We start from the raw sequence: 19,987 nt of genomic DNA on the forward strand, positions 1-19,987 counted from the left end.
ATTCCAAGGACCCAGCTATTCCCCTTATCCTCAGATACACACCTCTCATCACCTCTAAGCACTTAGGGAAACACTGATAGATTGCCTGTTTGTCCTTAAGACTGTGTATTTATATCAGTGCATCAAGGTGTACGTAAACACAAAAAGTACATAATTAAAATAACAACTTACACCTGAGTCTCATAACAATGGAGACAACATTGGGTTGTAAAAAACATTATAACAACTCTCATATACGACTCTCTAAATAATAAAAACAAATTACATAATATAAATAATTTTTGCATATTAATCCCACAGTTTTTAAAAAATAAAGTTTCTATAACTCAGGAATTCTCAGTGTTAAATTTGACATATATAGCAGTTCTGTCTTATAATCTGATAAACTGAGAATTCAGAGAATGTTGACTTCTCTCTCTTCTGGAAACAGTGATAGCAGTCATTCTACTTTTAATTTTTCTCTACTTTTCTAATATTGCATTCTTTTCTCTGAAGAAATGATCAATCTTGGCAGAACTTTATTAATAATGTGAACTACCACTATGCCAGAACTTATAAATTTCTCTCACAATTTTGAGGGAATAGAGAGAAATTGAAGAGTGTCAATGACTTTGTTATTTCTAAAGTCTGTGATATTGAACAGAGTAAAATTATTGGTTCCCTAATTTGGTGAGGAGTTTCAGTCAAACTGAGGATAGATTTTGAATAACTACATAGTCTACTCATTTTTCAAAGCCAGGAAATTGTCCTCTAGTGCTATGTTCAACTGAAAGAATTATCTGTATCGCTCTAACACTATGTTGCTCTAATACTATGTATACTTTATTACTTTCATTATAGGCATCTAATTCCAATATTTCTGAACTTACTTCTCTAAAAAGTAGGATTGTTTACGGTATATATAATAAGTTAAATCTAGGGAATAGTTGTTCTTGCCATGCATATTGTCATAGTCCTACAGAATTTTTAAATTAGAGAAACATCTCAACGATCCTCCAGCTACAAATAACAAGGATAAGAAAATAGTGACAGATTGTGCATGACTGGACTATTACATTCTCAACTTAATGGCACACTGAATCCTCAAATAGGCTTCTATCCCCAGCAATTCTGAGTACTTTAAGTAATTTTTCTTTTATTATATGTGTCCTACCAAACACAAGTACAATCTGAGCCTTGTTAGAGATAATACAAACATATTAATTTTCTAATATAATAACTTCTGAGATAAGACAGCAATCATCATATAAATACATCAGTGTGTTTTGGGAGAGATATTAGAAGTATCAACATGAACTTAATCCACTAATTTATTGATTAGGGAGAAATACGAGTTGATAGAATCCATTGTATTACTTTACTTAGTATCTACTTTTAAAACTCTCCCAAACATAACATTAAGATTTAGGCACTGGTATAAGTAGGCATACTCAACTAGAAAAAAACTGAATATTTTAACAACAGCTACTGCTTCATGTTAAACACATAATAATATTTATCTTGATTAATACTCCTGTAGCTAATATAGGAGTTGCACTAATGATGTTATATATTGGGTTCTAGGTCAACCCAGAAGTGTTGTAATACTATGCTCATTGTATTACAAAATGCTGGCTTTTGTAATAACATCAGGTATTCCCAGATGTACCTATGTCATTAATTCAGAAATTCTCCACCAACTCTGAGGAGTGTCCAGGTCATTCAATGTCTCACGAGGATGTTAAAAAGGCACCAGAAAACTGGAAATAAACTGGCCTATAAGTGACAAATATTTTGTGCCAGCCTTTTCAAATAGTTCCTGGACCTGAAAGGATCATTGTTGGTTGAGTTTCATGATCTTATTATTATTATTATTATTTTTTTTTTTTTGAGATGGAGTCTCGCTCTGTCGCCCGGGCTGGAGTGCAGTGGCCAGATCTCAGCTCACTGCAAGCTCCGCCTCCCGGGTTTACGCCATTCTCCTGCCTCAGCCTCCCGAGTAGCTGGGACTACAGGCACCCGCCACCTCGCCCGGCTAGTTTTTTGTATTTTTTAGTAGAGACAGGGTTTCACCATGTTAGCCAGGATGGTCTTGATCTCCTGACCTCATGATCCGCCCGTCTCGGCCTCCCAAAGTGCTGGGATTACAGGCTTGAGCCACTGAGCCCGGCCGATCTTATTATTTTAAGGGTCATTAATTATGTGTTATTTTCTTTTCACTGCAAGTGGCCTAAGTACTTCCAATGGACCTCTTAAGGAATAAGAGATAAAAACAAAAACAAAACATGATTCTCACCAATTATGGGATAATTAGGTACCACATTTTTCTTAATAATCTCTTAGGCAAAATAAACAAAGAAAGCTGTGTCATCTGTGAATGTAAGAAAATTTCCAAGTTCTTAGCACTTATCTCATAATAAGTGTCTGCATACTTATCTATCTTCTCTATTAGACTGTAGGTTTCTTGAAGGCTGGATTTGGTTGGCTTATTCATTCATTCATTCATTCATCATGTCTTCATAAAATATCCACTGTGTGCCAGACTCCCTGCCAGGCACTGAGAATGCAACAGTAAGACCTCACAGAGCTGAGAGCTTTTGCGAGTGAGACGTTAATCCGGTAAGCACACCATCAGTGATATGGAGGAAAAGTACACAGCACCAGAGGCTGTTATAACAGCAGGAGAAGGGAGTATTACCAGGGAGGTCAGGGAAGCCTTTCCTGAGAGAGTAATATTTGGATTGAAGTTTGAAGGACGGATAGTTGGTTAGAGTGTGAAGGACTGAGGATATGAGTGTTATGTGTGAGGGTCCTTTAGTCAGGCGATAATTACAGCATGTGCAAAAACCCTGGGCAGAAAGGAATCTAACACATTCAAGAGGCAGAGAGAAGGCCAAGGAAGCTGAAGAAGCATAGGGAGCAGGAGAAACTAGGCTGGGACAGGAGGATGGAGTGGCCCAGGGGGAATGGAGGGTGAAACACTAACGTGGCTAGGTTAAGAAATGTGCTTTCTATCCTAAAGGCATGGGAAGCCGCTGAATATGCAGGGGTATGATCAGAGAAGCACGTTTTGAGAAGATTCGATGAGATCATCATGGAACACGGTTGAGAGAGGCAGGAGGGGACTCAGAGAGAATGGTCAGTGTGCTCCTGCAATAGTACAAGTGAAAGATGTTTGCATATGGTCTGGGTTCCGGAGTGGAAAGAAATAAATCTTCATTTTCCTATCCTCACATCTTGAGTGAATGCCTTTCACATGGCAGACATACAATACATGTTTATTGAATGAATGCATAAAATGAGTATCATTAAGGCATTCGATTTATTTTCACAGGTAAAAAGAAAGCCGTTAAGGAGTGCTGATAAGCACTGCCTGTGCCGCCCTCACTATTACTGTTGGACTCTTAGTTATCAGATGCTACTTCCTCTAAAAATGATTGAAAGATTCTAACAGACTGTAATAGAAGGGCTGATGTATCCTCTAACTGCCTTGAAAATAGTAATCAGAATTTCTAGGTAGCAAAAGTCAGGGGAAACTCTGGGAATAAAAGCACTATTTCTTTAGTCAACATTGGGTCCTTGAAAATGGCCAATGATAAGGATATCACTTGTCAACCTGCCTATGTCCTATTTATGTCCTACCTGGATTTCCAAAATTCGTTATGTGCAGCAACTTACAATCACTACCAAGCATTTCAGAATTCAAACAGCGAAGTCTATATTTAAACAAGATGCTATTTTCTTTCTTTTTCATTCCATAAATTATTCTAATTGATTCATCAGAATTCTGTGGGTCATATGGCTTGTCTTCCTTTTTAAAAACCATAACTTTTTAAACATAAAATAAAATGGTTCAAATGCCTCAAAAATAATAGATGAGGCATAAAAACACTATTATCTTAATTCCTGGATAGTGTCCCTCAATGCAGAAGAAATATTTTAAAGTAGATAACAGATAAACAAAAAATATAAAAGCCCAAGTTTTGAGAATCCTCATTTCAAACATCAGAAAAATATTTCAACCACAGGTGAGGTTTGGAGATATAATTACAATATGGCAGCCAACCTAGAATAAATAATTCATTACCCATCAAACTCTGCTCAGCCAATTACTACCACCAGAACAAGTATTTTGTCTCTTCATTTATTTTAATGCTCCTGTCTTGTCTCCAGTTTCTGACATATTTAAGGTCAACATGTATCTTTCTACATTCCTTACCTTCACTGATCATCACAAAACTCAAGTATTTTCTTGTTAACCTCAACTTTCAATTCTGTCTTAATTTACTCTTAGGTTTAGGTCATGAAAAACTCTTTAAATCAAGATAGTACAGGAAATACAAGATAGTACTGGGAATATGTGAAGCTTAAATGCTTAAGACTTAAAGATTCGGCCGACGTGGTGGCTCACGCTTGTAATCCCATTGATAATCAATGTATTTCCTGCCAGAATGCAAGAAAATGATAAAGGTAGAGTGAAAAAAATAGATTAATATGACCATATACAAACAAGTACTGCATATATGCTACTGGATCTCTCTGTTTGGAAAAATCCACATTGGCATAGCCGATAAATCAAAAAGTAAACAGTTGGGTTATAACACTTCTGATTCATTCTGGAAATGGGTGGATTTTAAAGGCTTTACCGTGTGTATTTTTGTGTGTGTGGTATGCAATGTTGGCTCACAGCAACCTCTGCCCCCCAGGCTCAAGTGATCCTCCCACCCCAACCTCCTGAGTAGCTGGGACCAAAGGTGTGTGCCACCACGCATGGCTAATTTTTTGTATTCTTAGTTGAGATGGGGTCTCACCATGTTACCCAGGCTGGTCTTGAACTCCTGAGCTCAAGCGATCTGTCCACTTTGGCTTCCCAAAGTGCTGGGATTCCAGGCGTGAGCCACTGCACCTGGCCCTGTGTGTGTATTTTAAATGGCCCAGTCTCCTAGTTTAGTATGTAATTTATGTCAATAAAGTATAATAAGCTTTAGATAAATTAACAAAATCTAATAATTATAATAATACTAGAAACACCTTATCTGTGAAAACTATAAGGTTACACTTTACATGGGACTTTAACATGAATTATTTCACACAAAATCGATCTCTAAGTTTATTAGGTATTTTAGCCCACTTTAACAATGGAAAAAATGCAGGTTCAGAGAATTTAAGTCCCTTGTGCAAATCATTCAGCTTGTTAAGTTAGAAAAATAGGACTTACAGCAAAGTTTTCTGATTGCAAGCCTGCTATTCTCTCTAGGATGTCATATTAGCATTTACAACCCATAATATGTGAAGTTTAAATACTATACCAATAGCCATAATATGTGAAGCTTCAATGCTTAAGTCTTAAAGATTTGACTGGGCGTGGTGGCTCACACCTGTAATCCCAGCACTTTGGGAAGCCGAGGTGGGCAGATCACCTGAGGTCAGGAGTTTGAGACCAGCCTAGGCAACATGGTGAAACCCCGTTTCTACGAAAAAATACAAAAAATTAGTCGCGCGTGGCAGTGTGCGCCTGTAATCCCAGCTACTCGGGAGGTTGAGGCAGGAGAATCGATTGAACCCAGAGGCAGAGGCTGCAGTGAGCTGAGATCGCACCACTGCACTCCAGCTCGGTGGGCAACAAGAGCGAAACTTCATCTCAAAAAACACAAAAAAAGACCTAAAGATTCTAATAGTTTGGCAAGTCTGTACTAGAGTATGTTTGATTAATAAAGGCTTCTTGAAATTTATATTTTTATAGGCAAATATCGAAGTAAATTTGAAATAATAACATACACTTTAATAAAACAAAAATGTGTAAAAATACACTTTGAGATGTAAAAATAATATCCAATAATTTCCCCTTAAAAATAAAAATAATAGTATTAAAAGGCTAAGGGATGAAACCACAATGTCTAATAGAAATACTAGGACCACATGGGAAGGAATTAATGTTAAGGTCTAGTTTTCACCCCTAACAAGAATGACAAACTGTATTACACATTTATCTTCAATGATTAAAAGTAAATGATATATTTAACAAAAGTGGAATTTCAAGAACAGCTAAAATGAATCCGTAGAACGGAGTCTACATATAGTTCCTTTGGAGATGGTTATAATTTGAAAAATGGCACAAGGGAGGCTCCTGGGCATGTTGGAAACTTTCTATGTCTTGGCCTGAGCCATGATGAAATGGTTGTATATGCATATACATTTTCATCAAGTTGTTTTTATTTGTTTGTATTAGAGACAGGGTTTTGCTCTGTTTCCTAGAATAGAGTACAACGGCATGATCATAACTCACTGCTGCCTCAAATTCCTGGACTCAGTGATCCTTCCATCTCAATGTCCTGTGTAGCCAAGACTATAGGCGTGTGCCACTGCACCTGGCTAATTTTTTTTCTCCTTTTTGTAGAGGGAAGGTCTCACTATGTTGCCCCAGCTGGTCTTGAACTCCTGTCCTCAAGTGCTTCTCTCACCACAACATCCCAAAGTGCTGGGATACAAGCATAAGCCACCACACCTCGCCAAGATGTTCTTAGGATTTTGTACTTCATGTATGGAATATCTCAAAAAAATTTTTAAAGGAAATTATAGTGAGGTATAACAGGAAAAGAAGACTATACAATAAGCAGGAAATTAGAAATAGCACCAAAGAAAATATTATTAGGCTCATTAATAAGACCGCAAAAGGGCAGCTGATATGTATAATTAGCTAGTACTTGCTGCAGACAAATGGAGAATATTTGAATCCATTGTTATTCTGAGAAGGTTAAAGAGTATATGAAAATCCTGCCTCAATAAGCCCATGTAAATTTTTCTCTGTTGAAGAGAAGTGAAACAAAAGTCAGTGAACTAGAAATTATTCTAAAGATAACTGCCCCATTGATTTTTAAATAACTGAAATATTAATGTTAAAAACTCAGGCAATTTTAATGAAATATAAATTTTCATTACTATATTTAAGAGCATCAGATATTGGATATAATACTAGAAACCAAATATAGCAATAACCTACTATATCCAGAAACTATTATTTCTCAAAAAATGTAATGTGAAGAACTTATTTGTGCATATGTGTATATATGTATATATATACACACACACATACACATATACACACCCATTCCTCAGTTTAACTGTGATTTTGTAGAAATGACTTAATTTTTTTAATCCTTAGCTTTTCCTGTAAATAGAATTAAACTTATAATACCTCTAGCAATACATTCAATGTTTCATTACTAAAATTACCCCAACACTGTCTCAAAACCTAGAGAGCAAAGGGCTCACATTTTCTTTGGCAGTTTATAAAATCAGATGCAGGAAAGTGTGAAACACAAATTCCACCAGCCACTAGAGATTCTAAAGCCCCACGGCAGGGAAAATCTGCGGAAAGTGAGTGCCCACCCTGCATGGCTGTCCGGAAGCAGGCGCTCTGGAACATGGACTCCAGCTAGGTGAACTCTCAGAAACAAACAGAAACTGACTCTGGAGTGAGTGGTGCTAGAAAAGCCCCTCTTGCCAACTGAAGCTCCGAAGCTCCTTGGCTTCAGAGTCTTGACTATGACGTTCCAATGTTTGGAATGCAGAAGACATGCAAATCTGTAGTCAAGAGCATTAAAAACATAAGTGCAGTTTAAAATTCTGATTTATAACAGCTCATTAGTTAATCTATCAGAGGTAACCAAACACAAATCCAAGGGCCTGGCTTTGTTTTGTTTTTACCCCTGAGATAAAATATGGCACAGCCTGCCATTTCCATTCATTTGCTCTTTAATAATAGCCTTTTTATTTTCAGTTATGCTTTGGACTAGTGTAAAAAAGATAGAGTCCTCAATTTCACCATACATGATGCTATTCATGAACAACCTCGAGGACCTTATCTTGGCCTGCAACGACCATGCATGCAGCCATGCAAACATGCATCCATGCAACATAGCAGCACACAACACAGTGCAAAAACGGCAAAGAAAACCAAGTGATGGCCATGCTTGTATTTTTTCAAGGGTCTCCTTACCAAATAGTGAAATCCTATGCCTGACAAGAACTCCAAGTTTGCAGAATAGGCTGAAGACAAAAGAAAAACAAAAGAGAAAAGGGAAGGGGGAAGGGAAGGTAGAAAAGACAGGGGGAAATTAAAAAAAAAAAAAAAAAAGGAAAAAGAAGAAAGAAAAAAAAAAAAAACAGCTGATATATGAGCCGGAAAAAAGCAACATGATGTCACGCAGAAAGAATCAATTCTCTGAGCAGAATGTGGAGTAAAGGTATTAAAGAAAGAGTCTTTGAGTGCATATCTTTAACAAACATGGTTAAAAAAGCACATATTATAAGAAACCAAAAAAAATTGAAAGCAAAGCTAATTAATATAAAAGCAATCTATATGAACCCCATAAGGATATAACTACTGAAAAACCACAAGGAAAAAATTTGGTTTTATCTGCCCAGATGTACCACTGAAACTCTGGATTTAAAAAATATGTGTGTATATATATATATATATTTTTTTTTTTTTTTTTTTACATTATTTTACAACAGAAGTATGGTGCTTTGGGCATACAATGTTACTTTAAGTTCTAATATGTTTCATTGTTTGAAATCTCCTTCTTCTCCAACCTTGATCACACTCCTTACATAACATAAGCATCCAGTGAATTTGAATACAGTAAAGTAGGAACAGAATTTGAGCAACTGATAATCACTCAGAGGAAAGCATTACAGATATGATAACTTAAAGTCTCTGGACACCAACGAGTTCAGTATATTTCTTATCTGCTCCAGAGAAGGTTCCTGTGTCTTTGAGTCCTTCATGGCAATTAGCAATGAGCCATTCCAAATAATGGCTGCCCACATTCAGCATTCAGCCTGACAACACTGGTATCCACTCTCAGATCAGACCCTTGAACCTGGGAGATCCCTGCTATTTGTCCTTTCTTTTCACCGATCCTCAGCTGGGTGGGATCCTCACAGGTCCTTATTTTGAGAAATACCCTTCACTCATTTCCATGCTATACTCCTATCTACTCATCCCTCAAAACTCAGCTCAGTTTATTCTTAGAATAAACTCATTCAACTAAATAAACTCAGTAAAATAAGGATGTCAGTGTTCTGACATCCAGTCCTCCTGTACGGCTCCCAACCTAGGTTGCAAGAGGTCCATACCCAGATGCTCTCAGGGGCCATTTGCAAATCTCTACCAATACAAGTGACATTATTTTCACATCTACTCACACTCTTCTCAGCTCTCAGATTGCACAGGCTCTACCCAGCCAGCACCTACCCAAAAATATCTAACCTTGAAGATTCATTTGTAGAGTACCACCCACACTCAGCTTGATTTTTTCCCAATGATGAGAACAGCTAAGTCCTCACTGACCATGTTCTCTTGCAAAACTCGGCATTAACAGCTGTGATCAAATGTACAGCTCCCCAGGACTAGGGATAGAGACCAGCCATGGAATACCATGAAAGTGGCTGATCAGTGGCGGGATGGGAAGAGAGGGAAGCAGAGAAGGTAACATTTGTGAGGCTGACCTCTTTTACAGTAAGTTTTGGCCATCACCTCTCACTTCTGTAACAATGTGGATTCATGTATTGCTGAAAATTATGTAGGCTATTTTGCAGCTTTTCCAAGAAAATGTTCACCTACAAATGTCTGAGTGAATCCGAGGTTTTAGGGAATTTCTTCTCAGAACAAAACATTTTTAAAACAATGATCTATTCAAGTGGCTACTAGACATAAGATTAGACCTGAGGCCCTTGACCTGCATTATTTATCTTTGTGCTATAATTTTAAGACAATAAAACAGGAGAAACTTTGTCCACGTGCCCTTATCTACTGAGCTTCATGACTGACAGCTGTGCAAGCTAACTCAGCAAGGGTCTTTTTCTAAAGCGAGTAATTCAGTTTAGAACGGTACATAAGAGACCGTTTCTACTGAGCTTTATGGCTGACAGCTGTGCGTGCTAACTCAGCCAGGGTCTGCCTTTTTCTAAAAAGAATAATTCAGTTTAGAATATTCTTTGGATCCCTGTATTCAGATCTATTTTAAGTCATGTATTTTACCTATTCCTCTCGAGTATCCAGAGTGAAACATTCTGAGATATTCTTGATGATCCAGAATTTATAATGCTAGGATTAGGTTTTACCCAATTAATCCAAACCTGGGATGTTTTGCTATAATGGCAGACTGCTCTTTGTTTCATTTATCAAATTCTATGTAACGCCTGAAAATCTGTCAGAGAAAAATGACTTGACAATCTCTGCTGATTCCTCACCACATGTGCCACCAGAGAGAAATACAGACATAGAAGGCAAGGTCCTCAAAGACGGCACATCATAACTCTTTCCCTTCCTGTGCAATCCACTTTTAGGGCACGGTATTCATAGAAACTATAAGGATTAATTATTATAAGCTTTGGCCTATACGTTCTCTAAAAAATATTTTCTATAATACTGTTGTCCCTTCTCTGCTTCCCCTCATTACCAACATTCTCCAGAATTTATAAGGCATCTACTTCTTCAGCATTTACTCATTGTCTTGTACTGAAACAGTCCTTCGCAGCGCACCAATGCCCCTAATCAGCCAAGATAATAACCTTTTCTTTTCTGGAGTTCTCTCAACAGTACTTGGCCTTGTTTATTACTTAAATCTTGAAACTCTTACCCTCCTTGGATTTTATTTACAGTATTTTTTTTTTTTTGCTTTCTAATGAATCATTCTTGATGTTCCTCAAAGACCTATTTCTGAAAACCCTGAAATGTAATAATTCTCCAAACATTGGTATTCAAAACCTTTTGCCTCCTTCTCTACTCTCCTTCAGTTTTATCTACTTTCAGAGCTTCAAGCATTATATAAATGTTCAGATAATCCCCAAATATGTCATTTCTTGCTCTAATCTCTCAATTAACCCCACATGCTAATATTTCCAATCTGCTGGATTTCTCCAGTTGAATGACCTGTGGGTACCTTCTACTCTGATAAATACCTGACCAAATGTAACCTTTTCTTAGAAACTATTCTTTTTCTGAAATATGTTGTTTCTGTTCATGATACTAACAATATTCCAACTACCCAGAGTTGAAATTTCAGCACCAAGTTGGACCTCTTTCTACTTGCCATATTACTCATCGCCAAGTCATGTTGACTTTCTCTCTTCCCGGTTTCTCACCCCAGCTCCTGTTTACATCCCTTCTACATTCCCAACACTCTGTTGATGTCTCCACTGACACTCATCACAGCTTCTTGTAGAGTTAGCTCTATATGTATGTGTCTACTCAGCTGTCCTTCTAAATTTATTAAAGTTAGGAACGTTCTTATTGTGTGTGTATATCTTCAGGCCTCAGACAGCATGCCGTACATAGCTGGCATTCAGAGATATCTGTTGAATGAGGCCAGGCGCAGTGGCTCATGCTTGTAATCCCAGCACTCTGGGAGGCCAAGGTGGGCAGATCACCTGAGGCCAGGAGTTCACGACCAGCCTGGCCAACATGGTGAAACCGTATCTTTACTAGAAATACAACAACAACAACAAAAATTAGCTGTGCATGATTGCAGGTGCTTGTAATCCCAGCTACTCAGGAGGCTGAGGCAGGAGAATTGCTTGAACCTGGGAGGAGGAGGTTGCAGTGAGCCAAGATCGTGCCACTGGACTCCAGCCTGGGAGACAGAGTGAGATTCTATCTCAAAAAAGAAGAAGAAAAAGACACATCTGCTAAATGGATAGGCGGGCAGCACCACCTATTTGAGGCGGCACTTCCAACACTATAGCCTGGGTTGCTGTCTCGGCCTCCAAGTGCCTGCCATGGCCTCCCAACTCTCCCACTCTCATCAATTATACTTTTGCTGCCAGATTGTATTTCCCAGAGGGAAGCTCTGATCATTCTCTCACTTAAAAAGCTTTAATAGCTTCTTAGTGTTAATAAATTAGGTGAAAAAAATTGTGATATAATTTTAAAAAGAAGATTCCTGATTCTGACAGTTAATATCCATTACCGTCTATATAACCTACCTTTCTCCTAAATTACCAGCTTCTACATTTTATTTATGTAGTTATCTACATTTAGCAGATATTTTCCTTCCTTAATCTCTGACCTACAAATTGTCCAAGATCAACTTTGACTGGCTTGATTTCCATAAATCTCTCACCCCTCTATATCCATCCAAGGTGGTCTTACTTTACTTTGAATCCCATCGCACTGCCTGACTTTCTCTTACTAGGGCTATACTCATATTCATGTGTTTAGCTACTGCAAAGTATACTCCAGACATGACAGTACTGACCTTAGATACAGCAAATGCTCAGTATATAATAATTTCTTGTGCCAGGAAGTATCTAAACATCTCATGAAACATCGGTTTTAATTGTAGAAAAGTTAACTCAAACCCACAGAACTATTGCTACTCACATTTGTTAAACACTTAAAACCATTATCATAGTGTTTATCATGTGAATGAAGATATGCTTATTTATTGATAATGGCAGGGCCAGTTTTCTACCTATTAAGTTTATACCCTACCAATATTTTTCTATACAAACAAATTAAGTCCTCTTTAAAAGTTGGGTTAATACTATTTGAGCATACATTTTATACTTTATCATGATCATTTTCCGAAAGTATTACTCATTTCCATCATGTTAATGACTGCACAGCATTTTGTACAGACACGAGCCATCATTTATCATTTCCCTATTCATATTTTCCTCTATGTTTTTCTTTTTCTCTGAGGTTAAATTCTAGCTATGTTTGGCACTAAAGTACTGTAATAACATAAGTTACTTTTATTATGCACCTCATTTTCTATGTGTTGGAATTTTAAATGGCATATGCTCCTTTTTTTGGGAAATACCAACGGGACAAGCAAAATTTACCAACCCTTTTTCTATTAGTAGAAGTAAAACTGAAGATGAAATACAGTCATGCATCGTTTAATGATGGGGATTCAGTCTGAGAAATACATCATTAGGCGATTTCATTGTTATTCCCATAACATAAGTACATCATGGAATGTACTTACACAAACCTAAACGGTATAGCCTATTGCTCCGAGGTTACATACCTGTGCAGCATGTGACTGTACTGAATACTGTAGGCAACTGTAACAAAATGGTATTTGTGTATCTAAGCATATCTAAAAAAATTAGTAGAAACATAGTATTATAATCTTATGGGACCACTATCATATATGCGGTCCAAAATTAATTGAAATGTTGTTATGTGGTACATGACTGTAATTAAAAACATTCTGGTGCAGTCCCATTAGAGAGAGGGGTAGTCTAGGGTCAGTCTAGAGCCCCAAAGGGACATCAACTGAGGCTAGCACAAAATAGCGATGTATCTCTGATTTATTCTATGAGGGATACAGAATTGCCCAAGGAAAATGGGCCAATTTTCTTTTTTGGTATATAGTTCCATGAAATTGTTCCAGCTTTATAGAGGTATAATTAGCAAATACAAATCATATATATCCAAACACACAACTGGATGCTTCCATATATGCATAGTATGGGCTCAGTGAATAGTTCTAAGGGTAAGGCTGAAACTGAACGGAGATAATAAAACACAAGACAGGAGAGGAGGAAAATAGCAGAATTTGCATTGATTTATTTGAATTTGTCTCTATTTTCTCTGATTTTATTTTATCTTTATATAATTGAGTGATATCTAGATTAACAACACCCCTGGAGAACAAAGTTCTATTAAAAAAGGCTAACAGACCCAGGGAGGAGTAGGAGACTTCAACGTGTCGTCAATTTCATGATGTTTAAGGGTAACTTGGTGCCTTGGGATATTCTAGCTACTTGCGTGCACTCAGAATCCACAGGGGGATCCTGGCTCAGAGTAGTGGATGTGTGTGCTCGTGAAATGATGAGGGAGGAGCTGCTCTCCCTCCCAGTGAAGGTGGGAAGGAAGGCCATGTTCAAGTCGGAAGGGGGGGAAATTCACATCGTGGAAAGTAACTGCATTGCCTCTCTCTATGTGGCAGCAATTTGTGGAAACAAAGCATGCCGCTGGGATGGATTCCTGCTGTTATTTTAACCATAATCAATTTTATAGGAAAATTCATTTGAAGAAGTTTGAGGACATGTTTTATACTGTTGCAATCCCATATCACATGACTGGCCACTTACTACTCGGTAAAAGAACAATAAGTGAAAGAGATGAACTGAAAATTCCACTCCAGCTGCCTTCCCCAGTGTTAGGCAGTGCAGGAATCTTTCCACTTCTCCACCCTCTCACGAAGGCTGTATGCAATCTCATCTCATTCTGTCTAATAGGTGGAGACCGTACTGCCTTTCAGCATAGCATTAACGTCAAGTCCGAGGAAAGCCTGTATTTTCTCCAGCGTTCTGCTTTATACTGTGTATTCACTTTTATAGAAATTTTGTTCCGAGACAATCTAAAAACTTGGTATGAACTTTTGGGCAATGTAATATTAGAGAAGTAAACTTGCTCCGTAATTGACTCTCGTGTACGTTAAATTCTAGCAGAAGTTTGAGTGAAAGGACCTGATATCCCCAGCAGAATCACAACTGAGTCCATAAAGAACCCTTTGGTTTAAACAGAAATGAGAAAGCATTGCTAAGAGGGGAAACCTTCAGAAATTTTGTAGATATCTTTACTTCATTTTTCTTCCAACATTGGTCATTATTTTTAAATTAAATATGTATATTTGGGATTTTTTTCTGAACAATAAAGGCTGGCAAAAATATCAGATTGGTGGAAATCTTAAAGAAACTAACATCAAAAGCACCATTTATCACAAATACTAATATGGTGATGCATGTCCAGCTTCTACGTGTAGATTCTGAAATGAGTGATATTTTATCCTTCTATCCAGCATTACACTTAGCATCAAAATATAAAGAAACTCAACATCTAGAACACATATCTTAACTTGTAAAAACTGTTTTCATCTAGTGTTTGCTCCCATGAAGACATGGACCAGGGATATGGGCAGATACTCTCCATACAGTCCCACGTCAAGGTCCTCAGGTTCTCTTTGCAAATGCATATACACCTAAGTCATACAACAGTGTTTATTTTTATAGCTGTTTACCTAGTCACCATTTCTTTCTCTTTGTTGGAAGCATGTCCTCCAGAGCAGAGAGGTCTGCTTGCTGCAGATAAGAAGTATAAACGATGGTTTTTGAAATACTGATCAATTAAAGGAAGAACGACCTGAAAGAAAGGAAAAGAAGACAGATCTACGTAGTGGAATCTTTCAGGGGATGAATGAGAGCTGAGGCGTTGGAGCAGTCAGAGTTCTGTTCACATGCATCAGGTCTCCTTATGTCCATGCCAGGCACGTCATAGTATGCCTCTCTTAAATCTCACTCTACCGTCTCGAGTCCATAGCGGGGAAAGCAGAGTGTGGCAGGATGTGATTATGGGGAACAGAGCAAACTTGCAACAGTTTGGAATTATTCTTAATATTTTCTCAAAATGAAATATTCTCAATGTTTTCATATAATATAGTTCAGTGCCCAACAGACCCCGAAATAATCCATAACTACCATATGTTGAGTCTCTACTATGTGTGAACATTGCAGCTGATGATAGCAACTGCCCTGTAGGGTAGATGCCACCATCTCTGCATTATGGGTATTAAATGGAGAGATAGAAATGTGTGACTTCCTGAAGGTCACATTGTTACTTACTTGCCTACACAATGTTCTTTTAACCTGGCCTTTCTCAAAGTGCACTTTCCATTTCTATGCACGTTTCGTCCTGCTGGCCTTGGGCCAATTCCTCCTCCTCACTCTGTCCACTCGCATCACCTGGCCTTGTACACACCAATCCCTCTGTCCGGCATGCTCTTCTGCACTCCACATCCTACTCACCCTGGTCCTCCTGTAGATCTCAACTCAGTGGTGCTTTGCCAGGTAAGTCTTTGCTGATCTCAACTAGATAAAGTCCCACATTCTGAGCTCTGACAACATCATTTGCAATTTTACATTGTATGCGTGGGACTTTGGATTAAAGTCTCTCTTTCCAGGAGCCTATGAGTTATGCAAAAACAAGAAACATTTCTGGGTTTGTTTCCCATTCTAGCCCTTTCCTGGGGTTGGGTCTAGAACTATTAACTGGTCTTTTCTGTTTGCCACTGAATCCCTAGTGCTAAGGACTGTGACGGGCCCATGGCAAGAACAAGATTGGCACTACCAGTATGCAAACTCAAAGTCTATCTAAATACACTTCTTTTTCCTACCATGCGGTAGAGCACAGTTATATATATATAACGGGGACATCACTAGTTTTTATTGTTCTTCCTTGACAGTCGGGACATTGTCTGAATTTAGTGACTGGCACATAGTAGGCACTCAATATGGTAAATGAATGAATTATAGACTTAGTAGAAATTAAGCCACATTAAGCATCTGTAAACAGAATCACTAGGGGTGCTGAGTAGATGGGCAACACAAGAATGTATTTTAAAGGGATAATTAGAGGCCGTGAATACAGCATTCTGATAATTGGCTATCAAGTAAGATTACAATCTCACAGAGACCGGAGATACACATATGGATCTATCAATTGATGAATCACTAACTGTGTGCACCCCAGGACAAACTTCGGATCTTCAAATGATTGGAACAGACTCTGAGTGCTATATTGAATGGGAAGAAAAGACAATAGAAATGTGTTTTACAGTAAAGAACACAATTTTGAAAACATACTACAAGTCAATATTCACCAATCAAAAAGCATGCTATTTTAGAGTCCACAAAAGTTGTATTTATAGTAAATTATCTGTAATCACTGAATGCAAGTACTTTAAGAGGAAACAGACAGCAGGAATTAGGTCTTCAGGCTCACTGCAAGGTGTCCCAAACAGGAAAGCTTACCCAGGGGCATTGTATATTCATGGCAATCCCTGGGCCATACCCTAATGCCTGACCCAGACTAGACACACAGTAAATACTGAGTAAATGAACTAAATCATTTGGAGGCTTTACAACTTTTCATGTCCATCCCTTTTTGACTGAAAAAAGTGATGATTTTTCCAGTAATACAGCAAATTCCTGATAAATCCTTATGAAATGAAATAAATAATAACAGTGGGATGTCCTTTGTATATAAACAATCTATCCTCCCTGATCTTCTGTAAAATGAGTAGGACTAAGGTCCCACAATAAAGATTCTATACTAAATGTTCTTATAATGTACCCATTTATGAATTAACTAAGACTTTCCTATTTATAAAAGCAATTCTCAACTAGAAATTTTAAATTGTAACAATATCCAAATGTTAAGAAATAGATATTTTTATTCTATATCATATGATAAAACAAAAAAAATGCAAACTGAATTAAACCTCAGATAGAATGAAGTCATTTGAAGAAGGAATATGGTAGGGAATGCAGAGTTAAAGTCTGACCAAGTATGCTGGGAAGATGATTCATGCAGTTATTTTCATGCCACAGAATATTTACGTGCAGTAAAATACATATTTGTAGACAAGTATGTTCTGAAAAGGGTAATGATCTAATGAGTAGAGTATGTAAACAAACATATTGAAGCAAAAACAAGATAGATTGTATACTGTACTTTTGCAAAGAACTTGATTTCTTGTTCATAAGGGAAATGTTCTCCTTTGCCTCTGCTGCCACCATCTGTAGATTTGAAGAGTTTTTAGGTAAATGCTGCACTGGAAACATTGCAAGATATTCATCCATAATGCAAAGGTTAGAAAGCATTGCTAAATGTATTATCCCACTACACTGAATGGAAAAAGCCAACCAAAAATACAAAGGCAAGCTTTGGCAGTGTCATTAAAAATAAAAGGATTTTTTAAAATACCCAAATCTAAATTTAAAACGCTATTGAGGACAGCCCATAGTTGTGGTTAGAAACACAAACACATTTGTGTAGCTTTGAGATCTTATTGACATAGGGAGGGGAAAATGGAATAGAATAAAGTAAAAATCCCACATTTTCAGTAGCCTTTAAGAAAAGAAGCTCACTGGGGAGAGGACAGTGGGTGTAAATTGAATAAACATAATTGGTTAGATACTAACCCTGGCCTCTAATAATAAAGGTTGCCTCTTGGTGTGACTGAAAGTTAAAGCTTCTCAATTTAAGATACAAACTAAAAAACTGCAGGAAGTCAGGATCTGCGATGAGGAGGAGGACAGCAATTTTAATATTAGGTTGGCAAATTAGCATTCCGCTAAAGAATAAAGAAATTTTGACCTATGTCAAAAGATAATTTTCATGAGCGAAGCAAAAACACCCAAGTTTTCCCCATGGTTTAAAAAATGATCCAAGGTCAAGAATTGATTAACCTAATTCATTTAGCTTAGAAGGTGGCCTTTCTTACCTCCTTCATACATATGGAAAAGGTTCATGCATATATTAATAGATGAGGAAATAATAAACTATAATAACCACGATGGCATGCAGAACATATTGGAGAGCTAAAAAATTCAGAATTGGATATCAGGTTTTAGTAAAATTTGTAAGCAGAGCTTCCAGGTATTTAAGAGCCAAGCTGACTTTTGCTTGAAAAAGTTATTTTGCAAAATAATAATAATAATAATAACTTGAGATAATAGTTTGTCAAATTTTAGACAAAAATAACAAGACAATTTTTAGGAAACTTAGGCTATTATTTCGCAATATCAGAATGCTCTCCCCATGAACAAGCAAAAGAAAATTATGGTTTTTTAACACTTGCAAATTTCATTTGCATGCCACTTTGGCATTTGAATCTCCTCTTAAGCACATTATGCAAAATGGCTGGATTCAGATAAGAGACTTTCTCATATAAAGTTATCTCAAGACAAAATTTTGTACACAGCCAAATCTGCTCATATTTCAATGAATTAAATAGGAAATGTCTTTTACTACATTTAAACAAATGCTTATGTGCAAAATGTGAAAAAGATGTGGAGAGAATACAATCTATGGTATAATATAAAAATTAGAAAAAGGCATATTTTTACAACCACAATTAACTTAGGTCTAGCAATGGCTACATTAGAGATGTGCTGCAAAATCACTAAAGTGAAGGATAAAGGGAGAAGGCAATTATAGCAGTTTCACTTGTGATAACAATGAAAGATGGAAATTAAAATAAACACGGTACTGACAATCACAGCTCTATCTGCTCCTCTAACAGAGTTCCTGAACCTAATTTGCCCTGGCAAAGCCATCCGAAAACAGTACCTATAACATCAGGAATTGTGAAAAAGGTTATTTGGTTGGGCTCTGTCATTGCAGCCTACTTTCTCTCCCGTGCTCTGTTTATAAGACCCTCTACCCTGTGGATAGAATGAAATGTGTCAAGTGGGTGAATGTACCCTGGAGCAAGATTCTCACCACCCCCTTCCATGAACTGTAGTAGATAGTTTATTCAGACATTTGAATAAAGTGTGAATAATACCTAAACACATTTCTTCCCTTCAAATTGATGTTTGTGTTCTCCAACGTGAAGGTAAAAAACAAACAACTTTCTTGTTCCTTTCTCCAAATGATGACTCTTTCTTTCTCTCCTGTCCCTTGTATCTCCAAAAACAAGACTGGATATTGGAGTTGCTACCCATATCGGATCCTTTCAAATGTGGATCAGAAATTGCAATACTTAGCTTTCTGTGTAAAAGCTTCAATAATTCACCCCTACCTCATTTTTGTTCTCCAGTTACATTTCATTAATTCAGATCAATTTGGCTATGTATTAGGATAAGTCAGGAATCATATTTTTAAAAATTGTTAGTTGTATGAATCACAGAGAGATTACAGATTAAAAATTAGCTTGTAGTGTAAACTTTTATGAAAAAGATGGGCTCGAAGAGAGCAACAATAGAGTATTTGAACTGTAGAGGCAGGTTGAAAGAGAAGTCAATTGTTTATGAGAACGATGCTCAACTGGAAAATCTTTAATCACATTTAGGATACAAGAGGCCAGAAAGAAGAAAATACCAGAGATCTAATTTCTACAAACTTAAGTCTGGTGCTATGGCAGAAACTAGATTTACATCCTAAGACAAATAGCAGCTGAGGGATCCAAGATGAATGGCCCTA

General features: G+C 37.3%; 1 protein-coding gene across 8 annotated transcripts in view; it reads right to left on the reverse strand.

The window, feature by feature from the left end:
- The window catches only part of RYR2 (ryanodine receptor 2), an 805,689-nt gene that overhangs the window by 139,881 nt on the left and 645,821 nt on the right, over positions 1–19,987 (reverse strand). For all 8 annotated transcript variants that reach the window (XM_033200167.1, XM_033200166.1, XM_033200162.1 and 5 more), the window contains exons 61-63: positions 17,513–17,577; positions 15,021–15,142; positions 7,979–8,028 (exon numbers count right to left, since the gene is read on the reverse strand). In XM_033200167.1, coding sequence (XP_033056058.1) covers positions 7,979–8,028; positions 15,021–15,142; positions 17,513–17,577 — 237 coding nt within the window. The remainder of the gene's footprint in view (positions 1–7,978; positions 8,029–15,020; positions 15,143–17,512; positions 17,578–19,987) is intronic.

This window comes from Trachypithecus francoisi, unplaced genomic scaffold, assembly GCF_009764315.1.
Source record: "Trachypithecus francoisi isolate TF-2019V2 unplaced genomic scaffold, Tfra_2.0 Lachesis_group5, whole genome shotgun sequence".
Taxonomy (NCBI): Eukaryota; Metazoa; Chordata; class Mammalia; order Primates; family Cercopithecidae; genus Trachypithecus; species Trachypithecus francoisi.